The 13,486-nt window shown below is 34.6% G+C and overlaps 1 protein-coding gene across 1 annotated transcript in view; it reads right to left on the bottom strand.

The window, feature by feature from the left end:
• SGCZ (sarcoglycan zeta) overlaps positions 1 to 13,486 on the bottom strand; it is a 176,860-nt gene that overhangs the window by 57,276 nt on the left and 106,098 nt on the right. The window contains 1 exon segment of the mRNA XM_062492813.1: positions 5,109 to 5,196. Within this exon segment, the coding sequence (XP_062348797.1) occupies positions 5,109 to 5,196 (88 nt within the window).

Genomic DNA, 13,486 nt, shown 5'->3' on the forward strand with positions numbered 1-13,486 from the left:
AATTTCAATGTGCAATACTCCTATTTGTACATAACTGCAAAAGCTGGACTACTAATTCATCTAGGTATGGTAAAATGAACTGCTCAAATGAATTGCATAGATTTCATTTTTGCATACATTTAAGAGGTATTAGGGACCAAAATTTGAGTTTACTCAGTCTGTATTTCTGTTAAGGACTAGAAATTGAGAGAACGCTGGGAAGTGGATAACTCATTTATCTGGCTTTGTTTTGCCGTATCTTTTAACAACAATAATTATCCTTCCACAGTTATTACAAGAGCAATTGCGTTAATATGGAAATTAGCAGAATGTTTAATGTATTTCAGATTTTGGAAATCTTGCTATTGTTTGGAATGACAGGTAGGCAAACCTCTTTGTAAGCAGAAGCAGAAAGTCTTTATTTCACATATTCCTGACAAGTTCTAATCCATGTTTTCCCAGCTGAAGGGCAGAAACAGATAATGAGGGATTGTAAACCAACTCATCCCTTCCCTCCCAGCACCCTAGTACAGATGATGTAAGAACAATAATGGAGATAAGAGAAGAGCTGAGGCCATTTTTTCCCTTTTCCTACAGTGAGGAGAGCGTGTATGTGTATGATCATTCTAAAACCACTGTCTTCTTGCAACAGTTAGGAGAAAAGACTTTAGAGTTGAGGCTACAGTGTATGCAAACAAGATTCTAAACCAGAAACATTTCTTGTCTGATCAAGCATGTTATTAATGGATACTTAGTTTGAGTTCATAAAAATCTTAAGTAAATGTCTGGCAATAGTATCAAAGATTTAGAGCAACATGTATACACAAATATACATATGTACCTTATTATTATTGTTACTACCCCAGAGAGTAAGAATATAAGATTTTGTTACTCCGACAGGTGATTCTAAAAGCAAGAATACTTGAAGTGCATCTTGCTTCAGATTTTCATTGATATCTAAAGGTTGCAAAGGGAACATCAGAAGTGGCATGAGGTGATGAGTTATTTGGCATTAGGTGATGAATTATTTGAACACCCCACAAGTGAAGGGATAGCAAGATGTGTTACCTGTTAAGGTATCACTTGATATAAGCCTAGGAAACTGCCATATATGATATAGGTATGAATGATGAAGGAAACTCCCACAAAGTTATATATCTGCAGTTTCTAATGTCCAACAGTTTCTGCACAATAACTCAAGTAATCTGGATGGAACACCGCAAATAGGCAAACACATTTTAAAGAAAAAGATCTCGGAACACACAAGGCAAGTTTTGTGGTAAATGTATGGAAAGGATCTCCAAGTTTGACCAGTTATTTCAATATATCTTTCAGCAATGTTATCAGTCTTTAGCAGTGCTGTAACTGAAAATCATACATCTGCCTGCTATTTTCAAAAAGTAACTGCAAGAATGTGATATAACATTGGTATTCAAATATTTTTTTTCTGAATTTGCATGGCTCTGGAGATCTCAGTGACTAGAGAGACAGGTTTAGGAGCTCTCTAAAGCTGTGACTTGTACAGGTCTGGATGTCTGTGAGATTTATGATTTTGTCTGAGGGCTCAAAGCTTAGCAGAAATGAAATGAACTTTTTTATGCATTTCAAATATCCCTAGAGTTCTTTATGAACAGAAAAGAGTCAAACGGTAGCAGAAATACCTGTCAGAAACAATTATTGCAGTAAGGAAAAACACCACTCACCAGAAAAAAAAAAAAAAAGGTATAAAAGATACATGCAGACAGCAGCATGGAGAAAAAAGACTTGAGGCTCAAGGTCAGCAACTAATGTGCATTCTCAGATTGATAGAAAGAAGTAGATAATTTTCCATATAAATTATGCAAACATTGATTAAACAGAGAGAAAAGGTTGTGTAAAGGTAATTCAGCAGAATGCACAATGAAGTATTAGCAAGTAAGGGCTGGGAGGGGAGAGATGTGCTAAGTTTTCCAGCAGAGTTCAATGGATTGTCATCTTTTCATCTTTGTTTTGTAGATACAATTCATGTCTGTGCTACATCTGTTCCTTGGTCTTATATGGCATGTCTAAAAACTGAAGGCTGTGGAGTCCTCTTGGAGATTCAGTCACAAACTTGGCAGTTTCCAGACCATATGTCATGAATAGACTGGAGTACAAGCCAACATCTCTTGCTCAGTTGGTACAGATCCCAACAGAAAGCATTGCCACAGCTGTGACTTTCTCTCCAGTTTTTAGTGCCAGTATAAAAATACTGTACTGCAATAATGGGCGTACCCTTGGTATTGTATTGTATGAAGCATAATTTGAATTCATATCATTTAAACATGCAACAACTTAATCATCCAATACACTTAGTTATGTTTTAAAAAAATAGGTTTAATATACTATTTCTTTATTCCTCTTAGGTTAGGATGCTTCCCAAGATATCTTAATGATGCACTTTCATGACGTATTTTGTCTTCCATAGTGACTTACAGAATTAAATACCCATTAAGAGTTTCACTGGATTTTTTCCATCTCCCCAAGTGAACATATAGCCTTCTTCCTCCCAGCCCAAACACCACTTTTTTACATCAGTCCATCTTCCCATTACAGTTCTAATTATATACCCCTAGGGCTGGCCTATTCATACATGGCACGGTTTCAAACACCACAGAAAGAATTTTTAGTTGTCCTAAAATTTGGCATGAGCAGCAATTTGGTTGCCAGATACAGGATGAGACCAGCCTATTTGCTGGTTTGTAGTATCACTTCAGTCCTATGAAATATGGATAAAATGCTAATGATATCACACGTATAAAAAGTGCATTATCATCCTTTTTTAATGCACTGGCATCCTTCTTTCTTTGTAGAATGCTTCTTTCATGCATATTAACTTGTATGCATTTTTTAATGATTATTCATCTCCTTTAAGACTGAACCGATAATGACATTTCAAAGTTTTAACAAGAAAATTTTTCCCCCCCAAGACATGATAATTTGATTTTCTGTTGCTTAAAACATTTTTCCTCACTGTTTATTTTCATTCATTTCACATAAACAGCTGCTTCAATGCACAGCACTAGTGAATGGACAGAAAGCATTTTTAAAGACAGGGATTTTCTGGAGTGCATTTATAACTAATACAAAAAATCATTTTCGTATGTCAGCAAATTCTGCATAGAAAAGTCCCCTTCCATTCTTTCAGCAAATGTGGCCATGTTTTTCCCTAAGGCAAAAGTAAAAACGTGTCTCTGTTCTGTCTTTCACAACAAAAAAAATTAAAAGGGAGTGCATTAATAATACATTTTTACTTTTAGGTTCCTGTTAATTTATTTGATTTCTTAATAATAGAACATCCAGGTTTTATTGATTCTACTGGCAGATGTGACTGTCTTTACTAAGTAAGAAGCATTTAGAGATAAGGAATGTTTTAACATGCATCCAATCCTGAACAGAGGATTCACAACAAACAAAAATTGTATACTGATTTAAGAGATAATAAAGGCCATATCTGAAATAAAGAGGAAGATAGATTAAGAAATAATGTAAATATAATATTGGAATTTAACAAGCTTCTAATCTTCAGAGACAGCACCAGCTGCACACCAAGAAGCTTAAGGTGTTCACCCTAATGATGGTAACATAAAAACACATGTTTTTTTCAGCCCTTCAGGATTTTAGAATATTAACCTCTAGTGTGATGCCTTTAAGTAGGTCAGTCTCAAAACACTCACAATCATTTTCACTGCTAGATTCACTCAGCCAGAATAGTGTCAGTGATAGAAGTATTAAATGTATTTCAGCCAATGTGAATGTCTGCAATGGGCAACTCACCTTTTTGCAATTACCCACTAAAGTAGAGGTTTTAACAAGAGAGTTACCAGATGATAGAGAACTGCATTTCATAATTGCACTGGGCAAGTACAATATGGCCAGAACAGGTGTTACCTTAATTTTCCTCATCTGTACCCGTTAGCAAGTGTGGTTACTTTTGCACACTCATTCGATGTGGTTGTTCAGGGAAATCAGTGCAGATGGTGTGTCACTGTGTGCACTTGGCAAAGATTTTTACAACTAGAAGCCACTGTCTCCAGTCAGTATGATAACTTAGTATAGATTACAACTACAGTTTAATTTAAAATCATTCGTGGGCATAACCTCAGCACATGAGGAGAAAACAATTAATAAAACACATCTTAATCCAGAAGTAAAATGGGAAAAATGAAAACACATAAAATCTAATCTCCTTGAATTTTATATACTAAGGTATAAGGAAGTGTCTCCTTGAATTTTATATACTAAGGTCTTACACATGTATGCTGTTTTATTTTTATCCCATTCCTAGTCAATATATATTGTTTTGTACTAGAACTAGTACATCACTTTTCAGTGAATTTTTTTGGCCAGTATTCTTAAAAATAAATTATCAGTACTCTTCTAATTCAGAAAATATAAAAAGCATTGTTTCATATTTATTAGCACAAGAACTATGATTCATACTAAAAACAAAGTATAACACAATAGACTACATAAAATGGGGGACAATACATGGTAAGTGAAACAGATAAGTAGAGGATTTTTAAATGTCCATTTCATTTGGAACTGTTGTATTTTCATACTTTGTAAAATATCAGTTTTAATGAATGACTGGCAGTATGCTAGCTTTTCATTTAAATTTTGTAGTGACTAGGAAAGCGTTTTGTTTTTCGTTTTTTTTCCCTGATTTTTAATATTCTGTTACTCCAACTACTTTGAATATGTGCTGATACAAATGCCTTAAAAAAAGTGACAGGGACAAAGTAATTGCCACTGAAGTGATGGAAGACTGACAGAAAGTGTAAGAAAATTATGGTTACTTTCCCACTGAAAGTATTGTTGAAACATATTTTGCTGAGACTTTTTCAGTTTGTTTTGTTATGATGGTCTCAAAAATAATAATTTTTCACTAAGCTGTTGTCATTTTAGTAATTTTGAAGCATTTGTAGGTTTTCTTCTTGAGCTAATGGTGAATCACACTCTTATGATCCATTGTATGGAACAGTTTTTGAGTATGGTTGATGAGATTTTTTTTCCTGCCCTTTCAGTAATATTTAGTATGTGATGGTAATTAATTAAACTTATTAATAAAGCTAAACTGATAAACATAACATTCAATAAAGAACACTCACCTACTGTCAGTTGTCCAGTTAACTGTCCCATGTGATTTCTTGCATTCACTGTTACATTTCTGTCAGACTGTAAGACCAGTGGGCTATCCTGGGAAACATGCATGAGACAATAAATGAGAGAACAAAAAATTGAGGTAAAATTAAGTTAGAACTTAATATAAACATGCATGCTGAGAGGGAAGTTGTGTCAAGTATATTAGCCCTTTTTAATAATTTCATTAAATATTATTCAAGTCAGATTTTTATATTAAAGAATAACAAGAATACTATTTTAAACTTGAAATCTTTGTGCCTACAATCCTTGCTTCAGAAATCAGATTTGAACTTGGTTTATTTAATTTGGGTTTTGATTTCCTGTTAATAAGACAAAGTTACAAATTCAAAAACCTTAATGCAAACTTGATTCACTAGACTTTTCTATAGTTTATATTGTTAAACTATACTTTTTAAATTACCTAACCAACACTATATTTCATTATTGTATTAATCTTCACAATCTATAATATTTACATTGCACTTAATAAATCATACCAACACAGACATGCATTTCTTTGAAGAGAATTATTACTCTCAAAAAAACAATGAGAGTACTGGAAGGTGAGATCCTTGAATAACCGAGATTCCTGATCCACTGTCAATGTACCTTGCAGGTACTATTAGGGATCAAACTGATACAGCAAGGAGAAAAACACTTTATGTTAAAAACAGTCATAACAATTTTGGAGTCAGTTGGCAAGATGACTACCTGGCTCTCAGCATCCCACTAGGTTTGAGCCTTTGAAAAATGTTTGCACATATAGATGTAAGCTTATCCTGTGCTCAAAGACAGCATAAGCAATCTCAGAACGAACTGAATTTTGCTTCTTGAAGAATGAGGAGCCAGATGCACTCCTCTAGGGGAAGTGCAGATGCACAGGGAAGAACTTCGACAGAGAGCCAAGAGAAACAGCCTAAAAAAAAAGAGCGAGCTCACCAGTCATGCTCTAGAGTGGGGTGAGTGCATGAGAGAAGAAAAAAAGTAGGATTGTCACTGCTGCTGCAGAGTCACTTTTCTCCCTGGAATCACTTGATACCACACTGTTCTTTTCCTGAAGCTTGCAGAGAGACCATAGATACTTTAATGTTTCTGGGGAAAGAGCTGAGTGAAACAGCTGGGGATGTGCCCTTGGTAGGAATGGCTAAAGGTTACGAAGATATTTTGGAAATTTATTACATACTTGTTATATTCTTAGATTCTTCCCTGGGCATCCACTATTGGTCATCCCTGGATTGAGTATATAAGGTTAAAGAGATCTCATATGTGTGTCTCTTAATATATTGGTTCTTGCTGTTCTTGAACGTCTTTTTTAGATGAGGAGGAAAGGATGTAAGGAGACATAGATAGAGATTTATTTTTACCTGAATGATGCAGTAGGTTTTCGATAAAATTTTTCTGTACTTTACAGTCCTTTCCTTCATATCCAGAGCTTTCCTGTACAAGAAACATTCTTTCCAGTTGTTTTCACTATGATGATTAACTTTAAATGATAATCAGTTCCCTGGGAAGCCTGAAATGATACTGAGCTAATTTCAAGAGGTTCAGGTGTATTTAATCTCTCACTGGACTATGCTATGACCTCTCCAACATCCTGCCAATTAGCTCTGCTTCACAGATTCTGGCAGATGAAAGCGACTGTTTGGCTTGTCCATCTTTCTAGATAAAAAGATACAATTATCAGTGAGACATTGTGTTCAATTTTAGTAGTTTGAGCTAAACATGTGATGCAATCAAGGGAGCTTCTGACAACAAAAGCAGCTGTTAAGGACCTTTTTCTCACCACTAGATTTCCACTTTCCTTATGGTCCTTTGAAATTCATTAGTCCAGGCAACTGCTGCTCTGGGAAAGGCAGTTGTCCTAATAGGCATCTTCAAGGCCAAAGACTTTTAAGGAGCCCTTTTCACTTTGGTGCAGTCACTTTTTGGTGAAAAGTCTTCTCATTTAGAAAAATCTTATCCTTAGCAAGGGAGGATACTGCCATTTTTTGCAAGTACAGCAAAGGTTTGGGAATTTATGCTCACAAAAACTGATCACAATCTGATCTGAAGGTTTCTTTCCTTTCACCATAGAAAAATACTTAACATGAACCTCAGGCTAAAACCTGCCTTTCTGGTTCTAATTTTATAAAAAGAACCTTGGATATCAAATTCTGAAATACAGGATAATGAAAAATTAGTGAGTCAAGCCTTCTTTCTTCTCCTTTCCTTGTCTTATAGAAAAGATAACAAGAGGGCTGAAGAAATTAAGAACTTAAATTTATATTCCTCACTTTCTGGATGAAAAATGCAGGGCAGCAAGCTTAAATTCTGGACCAAACCAAATGCAGTGGCAAAACTGCTATCAATTTAAGCAGTTCAGCATTTAATCTACATTGTTTACCTGCACTTTATTTTAAGCAGGAAGTGCCTAAAGACAGAGGTTCAAGCAATTAAAAAATAGACTACTCAGAGCAGCTAGATATTCAGAGAAGATTTAGTTGAAATCAGGGGAATTGTTGATCTGTAAAATGAGTATAAAGTGCAAGGAATATCACTCATAGGAATGCAAACATATCTAAAGCAGAAAGATACTGGATAATTTTCTCACTGCATGACCAGACCTGTTACTCTCTTGATGCAAACTTCGTCCCAATGATTTGTGATGCCATTTCAAAAATTATTCTGTAGATAATAAAACCCAACAATGCAAGAACATTCATACAGTTACACAGAGCTTTAATAATGCCAATGTATTGACAATTAAATATGACAGAAGAAGGGCTCTACCACCCCTTACTGGCCCTACCCAACCTCCTTGGGGGGACCCATTTCAGTCCAGCCCCACCTGAACCCCTTCTGGCTTGTTTGTGCTACTTGTGTCCCCTCGCTGTTTAAGGAGCATTCAGCTCTCACTGCTTCCCTGTTGGAACCCTGAAAACAGGGAATTTTGAACTTTCCACGTTGTCAGGCACTGACCCCCCAAAAAAACACTGCTTTTGGCCTGGGGCCTTGGAGAAGGCTTCCAAAATTGAATGACAGAACTAGAATCACTGGTGTGTAGTTTGAATAGAAGTGTCTAATATCATATGGTGAAGGGTTTGGAATTTGGGTTTTTAGAATATAGTAATAGGTATGGGACAAGATGGAGGTTTTAGGGCGGAGGTTTCTTTCTTCTGTTTCATATTCTTCTTCTTGGGTTTAGGTGGTATTTGTTAATTGGCTAGAAAATGTCACACTGCAGGTCACAGGTGTTTGGTCATTGGGTTAAAAGTAAAAATAATTTAGGTGTTAGCTTTTAATTGGACTGTTTGGCTTTAAAGGACCTTGTAATGAGCAAGATACATTGCCATTTCTTCATTTTTAGCTTGTTAGCTAGAAGTGCTGTAGCGCTCACTGTACTATAGATAAGAATTAATACAGAACTGAGTCCAAACACAAAATTCTATCTCTTGTGCTTTTAATCTTGACTCTGACTGAAGGGGAAAAAAGAAGATAAAAAACTAATACTTCCTGACAGATGTGATGACCTCAAGAAGCAGCTGATATTCATGATACTGTGTGAGATGACTCTTGTTATAAATCACAAAGCATTACAACTTCAAGATTAAAGGCAAATCAGATTAAAATGTTACAATAGTTACTTCTTATCTGAAACAGGTTTACAGCTTGTATTCATAAAAGTAAAAACGAACTAATTAATGTAGGGGGTATTTTCAGAAAGCTTTCTTTGTAATTACTAGAAATTGTAATCCAGTAATAAATACAATTAATTGAAAATTTATTGAAAAGTTTGAGGAAAAAAAAAATTGGTTTTTATTTTTGTGTTTGTTTGGTTTGGGGTTGTTATTGAGTAAGAATCCCTGTTCAATAATAAATACCAACTTTTGTTTTCAGAATTAGATGAGCATATTATTGTAAGTATATGACAGACTGACAGATCACTTTATAAAATCATTTTACCAGAAAATATTCTACGTGAACAATCACAGCAAAACTTATTTTTTTTAGAGCTCGTTCAATTATTTTTAACATATTTTGGACAAATTTCACGCATTTTGTGCACCATTCAAACAGGCAATCCCATCCAATTATCTCAGTTTTGAAGAGTCTTTCCAAAATGCACATTTTAAATTAGAAACACTTTAAATGGAGCAATTTAATTCCAGTTAGTTTAATAAAACACTGGTTTACTTTAGGTAAGATGGTACACTGTATAATTAAATATAATCCTAGACTTATGCTTGGAACACAGATAATTATGATAATAACACCAACTTTGAGACTCAGGAACAGTACCAACATGTCTACATTGTTATAGCACAAGCAGTGGCTCTTTTATGATTTGATTTCTGTGCTTGGGCAAGTGTAACACTTCAGGTTTATGGACTTTTACATGGTGTCATACAGATGTAAAAAGTAATTTAATAAGCAGGTAGGACTCAAGATCTGCCATGCTATCTGCTGGCAGCTTGCAAGAGGATGTAATTCTTTTATTTGAGCCTATCCCCAGCATGGGCAGCTAAAATGTTTGAAACAGATTTTTTTTTCTTTTTATTCTTTTTATTAAAAAAAAAAAAATCAGTATTAAACTTTGTTTTGATGAGAAACTCCCCATTACCAGATTTTTAAGAAATACAGAGAATATGATTCCTTACTGCTTCAGAGCACCATAGTTTGTCATTTGCTTTAGAGATTCACGCTGTGGGTATCACTGAACAAGCTGATTGTCTGCATCTGGTCAATGACTCTGACAGAAGAGAAAGTGTATGAGTTATTTGACCACACCATAGGAACAAAATGAGAACTGAAAGAAAGTACTTAGTACCCTGCTCAGTGCAGCAGACCAAGGGAGTCAAAGGACAGATGAGTAGGTGTGCATTAACTACAGGGACAACTGCAGTTAAGGCAAATGAGGGAAAAAAGTATGAAGAATATCTTGGAGGGATTAAGTGCAAAAAGTTTAGAAGAAGGATATGAAAGACATAGTGTCAATCAAGAAGGGTAAAAAGCAGGGAAAAGAAGATGTAAGGGGATGGAAAAATCATTCCTTAGAGGTTACCCATCATCCAGAACTGGAACATCAGCATGTTTTAGCAACATTTTCTGCAAATGGGGAGAGATGAAAGATAAAGCTCCAGAGACTAAAAAGAACACATATCTGTAGGGCTTGGAGTCTCAGAGACGTACTTTCTATCATTAAGGTTATTATTAGCCCTAAACAAACATGAAGAAATTTGCATTAGGAAAGATATGAAAAAAAAAGGTCCCTCAAATGAAAGCAATTGCTGAGTTCTTGAGTACTTAAAAAATTGAAGGCTCCATTAAAACTTGTGGAAGTTTGCACAAGTTTGGAACTGTTAAAACAAAAATTAAAGAAAACTATTCTTCATCAGAATATTCCCATATTTTTTCCAAGAATATTTCCAATATTCCATTGTATCAATATTTACCAATGTTAATTATTTCCAAGAATATTTTTTAAAAATTCCTAAGAATCTTCCCAAGGTGTCAGGACAGCAAGAACTCCAACACAAGTGTGTTTCAAATAGGGAGAAATTAATATAGTTTATTTCTGAGTTATTCCTGGGCAGTTCTGAGCTGAAGAGTTAAGATGAGTTTTGGTCCAATTTAACTGGATGCTTTTACTCACTTCCTATATCCCTGCTTTCCCAAAACAAATTTTCACATCACATTTTAGTGTTCTTCCTGTCTAATTGTCCTGTCAAACCTGAAAGTCCAAATTTAATTGATAGTAATTGCACTTAAAATCACAAATCTGATTGAAAATTTTCAGTAAACACATTTGGACTTCTGCTTTAAGGAAACAGTCCAAGTATCTTAACATTTTGACCAAATGTTATTAGAAGTCTGTATTTCTTTACATGAGATTTACACACTGAGGAGCTTTGGAAAAGCATTCAGGTAAACTAATAGGTCAATGAATTTCATTCATCCATGGCCAAATTGATTCACATATAATTGCCCTAAAATGCAAGCACCAAAAAATAATGAATCAGATCTTTTATGTAGCACACTGGCCAAACATGTATCAGATTTGGCTTCGTGTCAAAACAAATTTGGTAAAAATACCCCAAATAATGACATAGGGCCACATCACCACAATTGACATGCAAACTCTACGTTTTTCAAGTCAGAGGGCAATATACCTCACCTAATTGATTCACCAAAGAAATGAAGGGTGTAGAAAAAAGGTAAACAAAGCACAAGCAAATAGTTTGAAACAAACAAATAAAACACCCTAGTTGATACTTGAGGTTATTGATAAAGTTTTAAGAAACATACTTTCTAGATAATTCTTTTTTTCATCAAAGGATGCTCTCTTGATCCCCAGCCTTTGCTGTGGTCCATGTCAGCCTTGTTATATGCTAAAGGCAATCAAAGATATCAACCACACTGACACACCAAATCTCAATCCCAACACAGCTACATCGACCAAAGTAATACAGATGTACCCAACAAGAATTATACACAGAGTTCCAAGAAGCCACGTGAACAATGATCACAGCTATAACCTCCAGATAGAAATAACCTGTTTGCTTTATGTCCTTGTATAATGCACCATGGAATTTTTATTATGGAGGAATTCAATCATGCATACAAAAATGTAATGATAAAGCAAAAGTAGATACTTAAATAGCAGACAATATACATGACTTTTTGTGGGCATGATTTAAACATCAGATTAAATTTAAAATGAGATTTAGATATAAACATGCCAACTAAAAATAAAGCAACACTACAAATGTACATGGAGGAAACCTGTTAAATGCCCAAAGCTCACTACTTAGTCAGTAAACTTGTAACACAACAAGTAAAACTGTATATTACTGAACTGCAGAGCCCCCCAAAACCTAACAGAGACAAATGTAGAAAATCAATGTAAGCCTTAAAATCTGAAGGAAAAACATTAAGGGTAGAATCACTATACTTCACTCCTTTGAAACCTGTCAAAGCTCTTGCAGTATGGGTGCATAAGTTATTAAAAGGATTTTTGTCATTTAAGTTGTGCTCAATGGTGAACAACACTTCATAATGCTATTTTCAGTCTCGGAGAGCAATCTTTCAGTTCTCGTTTGTGTGCAAGTGCTGACCATGCTGTGCCATCACAGTGAAACAGGACTGTCTTTCCCACGCTGCTTTAACTTAAAATGCTACAACATGAAATATAGCAACAATTAACACCAGGAAGAGGATGAAGATAGTACAAGAAAATTTATATAAATCAATGTACATTCATGCTTTTACAAGCTATTTCCCACCATTCCCTATTGAGGGAGAATTTCTCTAGTTTATTTTAGATTAAGTAGCTGAGAGAAGAAAAAAACAAAAACCACCAAAAATCCCCCAACAATATGCTTTAGTGAGTGATCTGATAACCCGGATAATTATGAATCTTTTACAAGAATTCTTGTTTCTGAGATGCTTCTCAGAGGAAAGTCTGTCAACACCTGTTCGCTTGATGTGTGTCAGGAATTACATATCAGTTTTACTTGGCAATAAACGTAAAAACTGATAAAATTTAAAGAAATATTCAAAATAAGCTTTTCCCATTATATTTATCCATTTCTATGGAAAATTGGACATAAAAGTTCTGAAAAATGTGAACTTTTCAGCACATCAATAGGTTCTGGGTTCCACTTTAGTGGTTCCTTGCAAAGGACTGCATGAAAATAATATTTCTATCAGCAGTTTTTATTTCACTACGATTTCTTTGACAGATCTTTTCAAATTCTAAAGCTGAAAAAGAATAAACAAATTAAAGAAACTTTGGGGAACAAATTAAAACTTTAGAAATACATAAATTGCACCAGAAATCTGGAATGAAGCTTATAGCTCAGACAAAGCAGAAAAGAAAGGCTTGCTGTGAAACAAACAGTATTAGAAAGTCTGTTTAATGTGCATTAAAAATGAATATGTTAAATAAAAATGTCAGACAAAAAAAAGACAAGTCGTTAGGCCTTTAGTTAGAAGGTTTATTCTAAGTGAATATTAAACCTATTATTTTATGAAATTATTCTATAGGTGGCAACTTATCTAACTAAATGATAGCACTGGTATTAGCAGCAGTTTTAACAGCAAAAATCAATTACCTGTATTTTTGTTTCTTCATGTAACTATCTTATTTTCTACATATATGTAGAAATATGTAAAATATTTTCTGCAATATGTTTATATTTCCTGATAAGCCTTCCTTCAAGCAGAATCACTCACTGCTGGATCCTAATTACCTTAGCAAATCCTTCTGCATTGCTAGTTCTCTACTGTTCATGTGTTAAATAACCAGAAGCGAACACATCTCAAATGAACTTTGAAACACATAGAGAACACAGGGGATATTATT

Source organism: Cinclus cinclus, chromosome 5 (genome assembly GCF_963662255.1).
Source record: "Cinclus cinclus chromosome 5, bCinCin1.1, whole genome shotgun sequence".
Classification (NCBI taxonomy): Eukaryota; Metazoa; Chordata; class Aves; order Passeriformes; family Cinclidae; genus Cinclus; species Cinclus cinclus.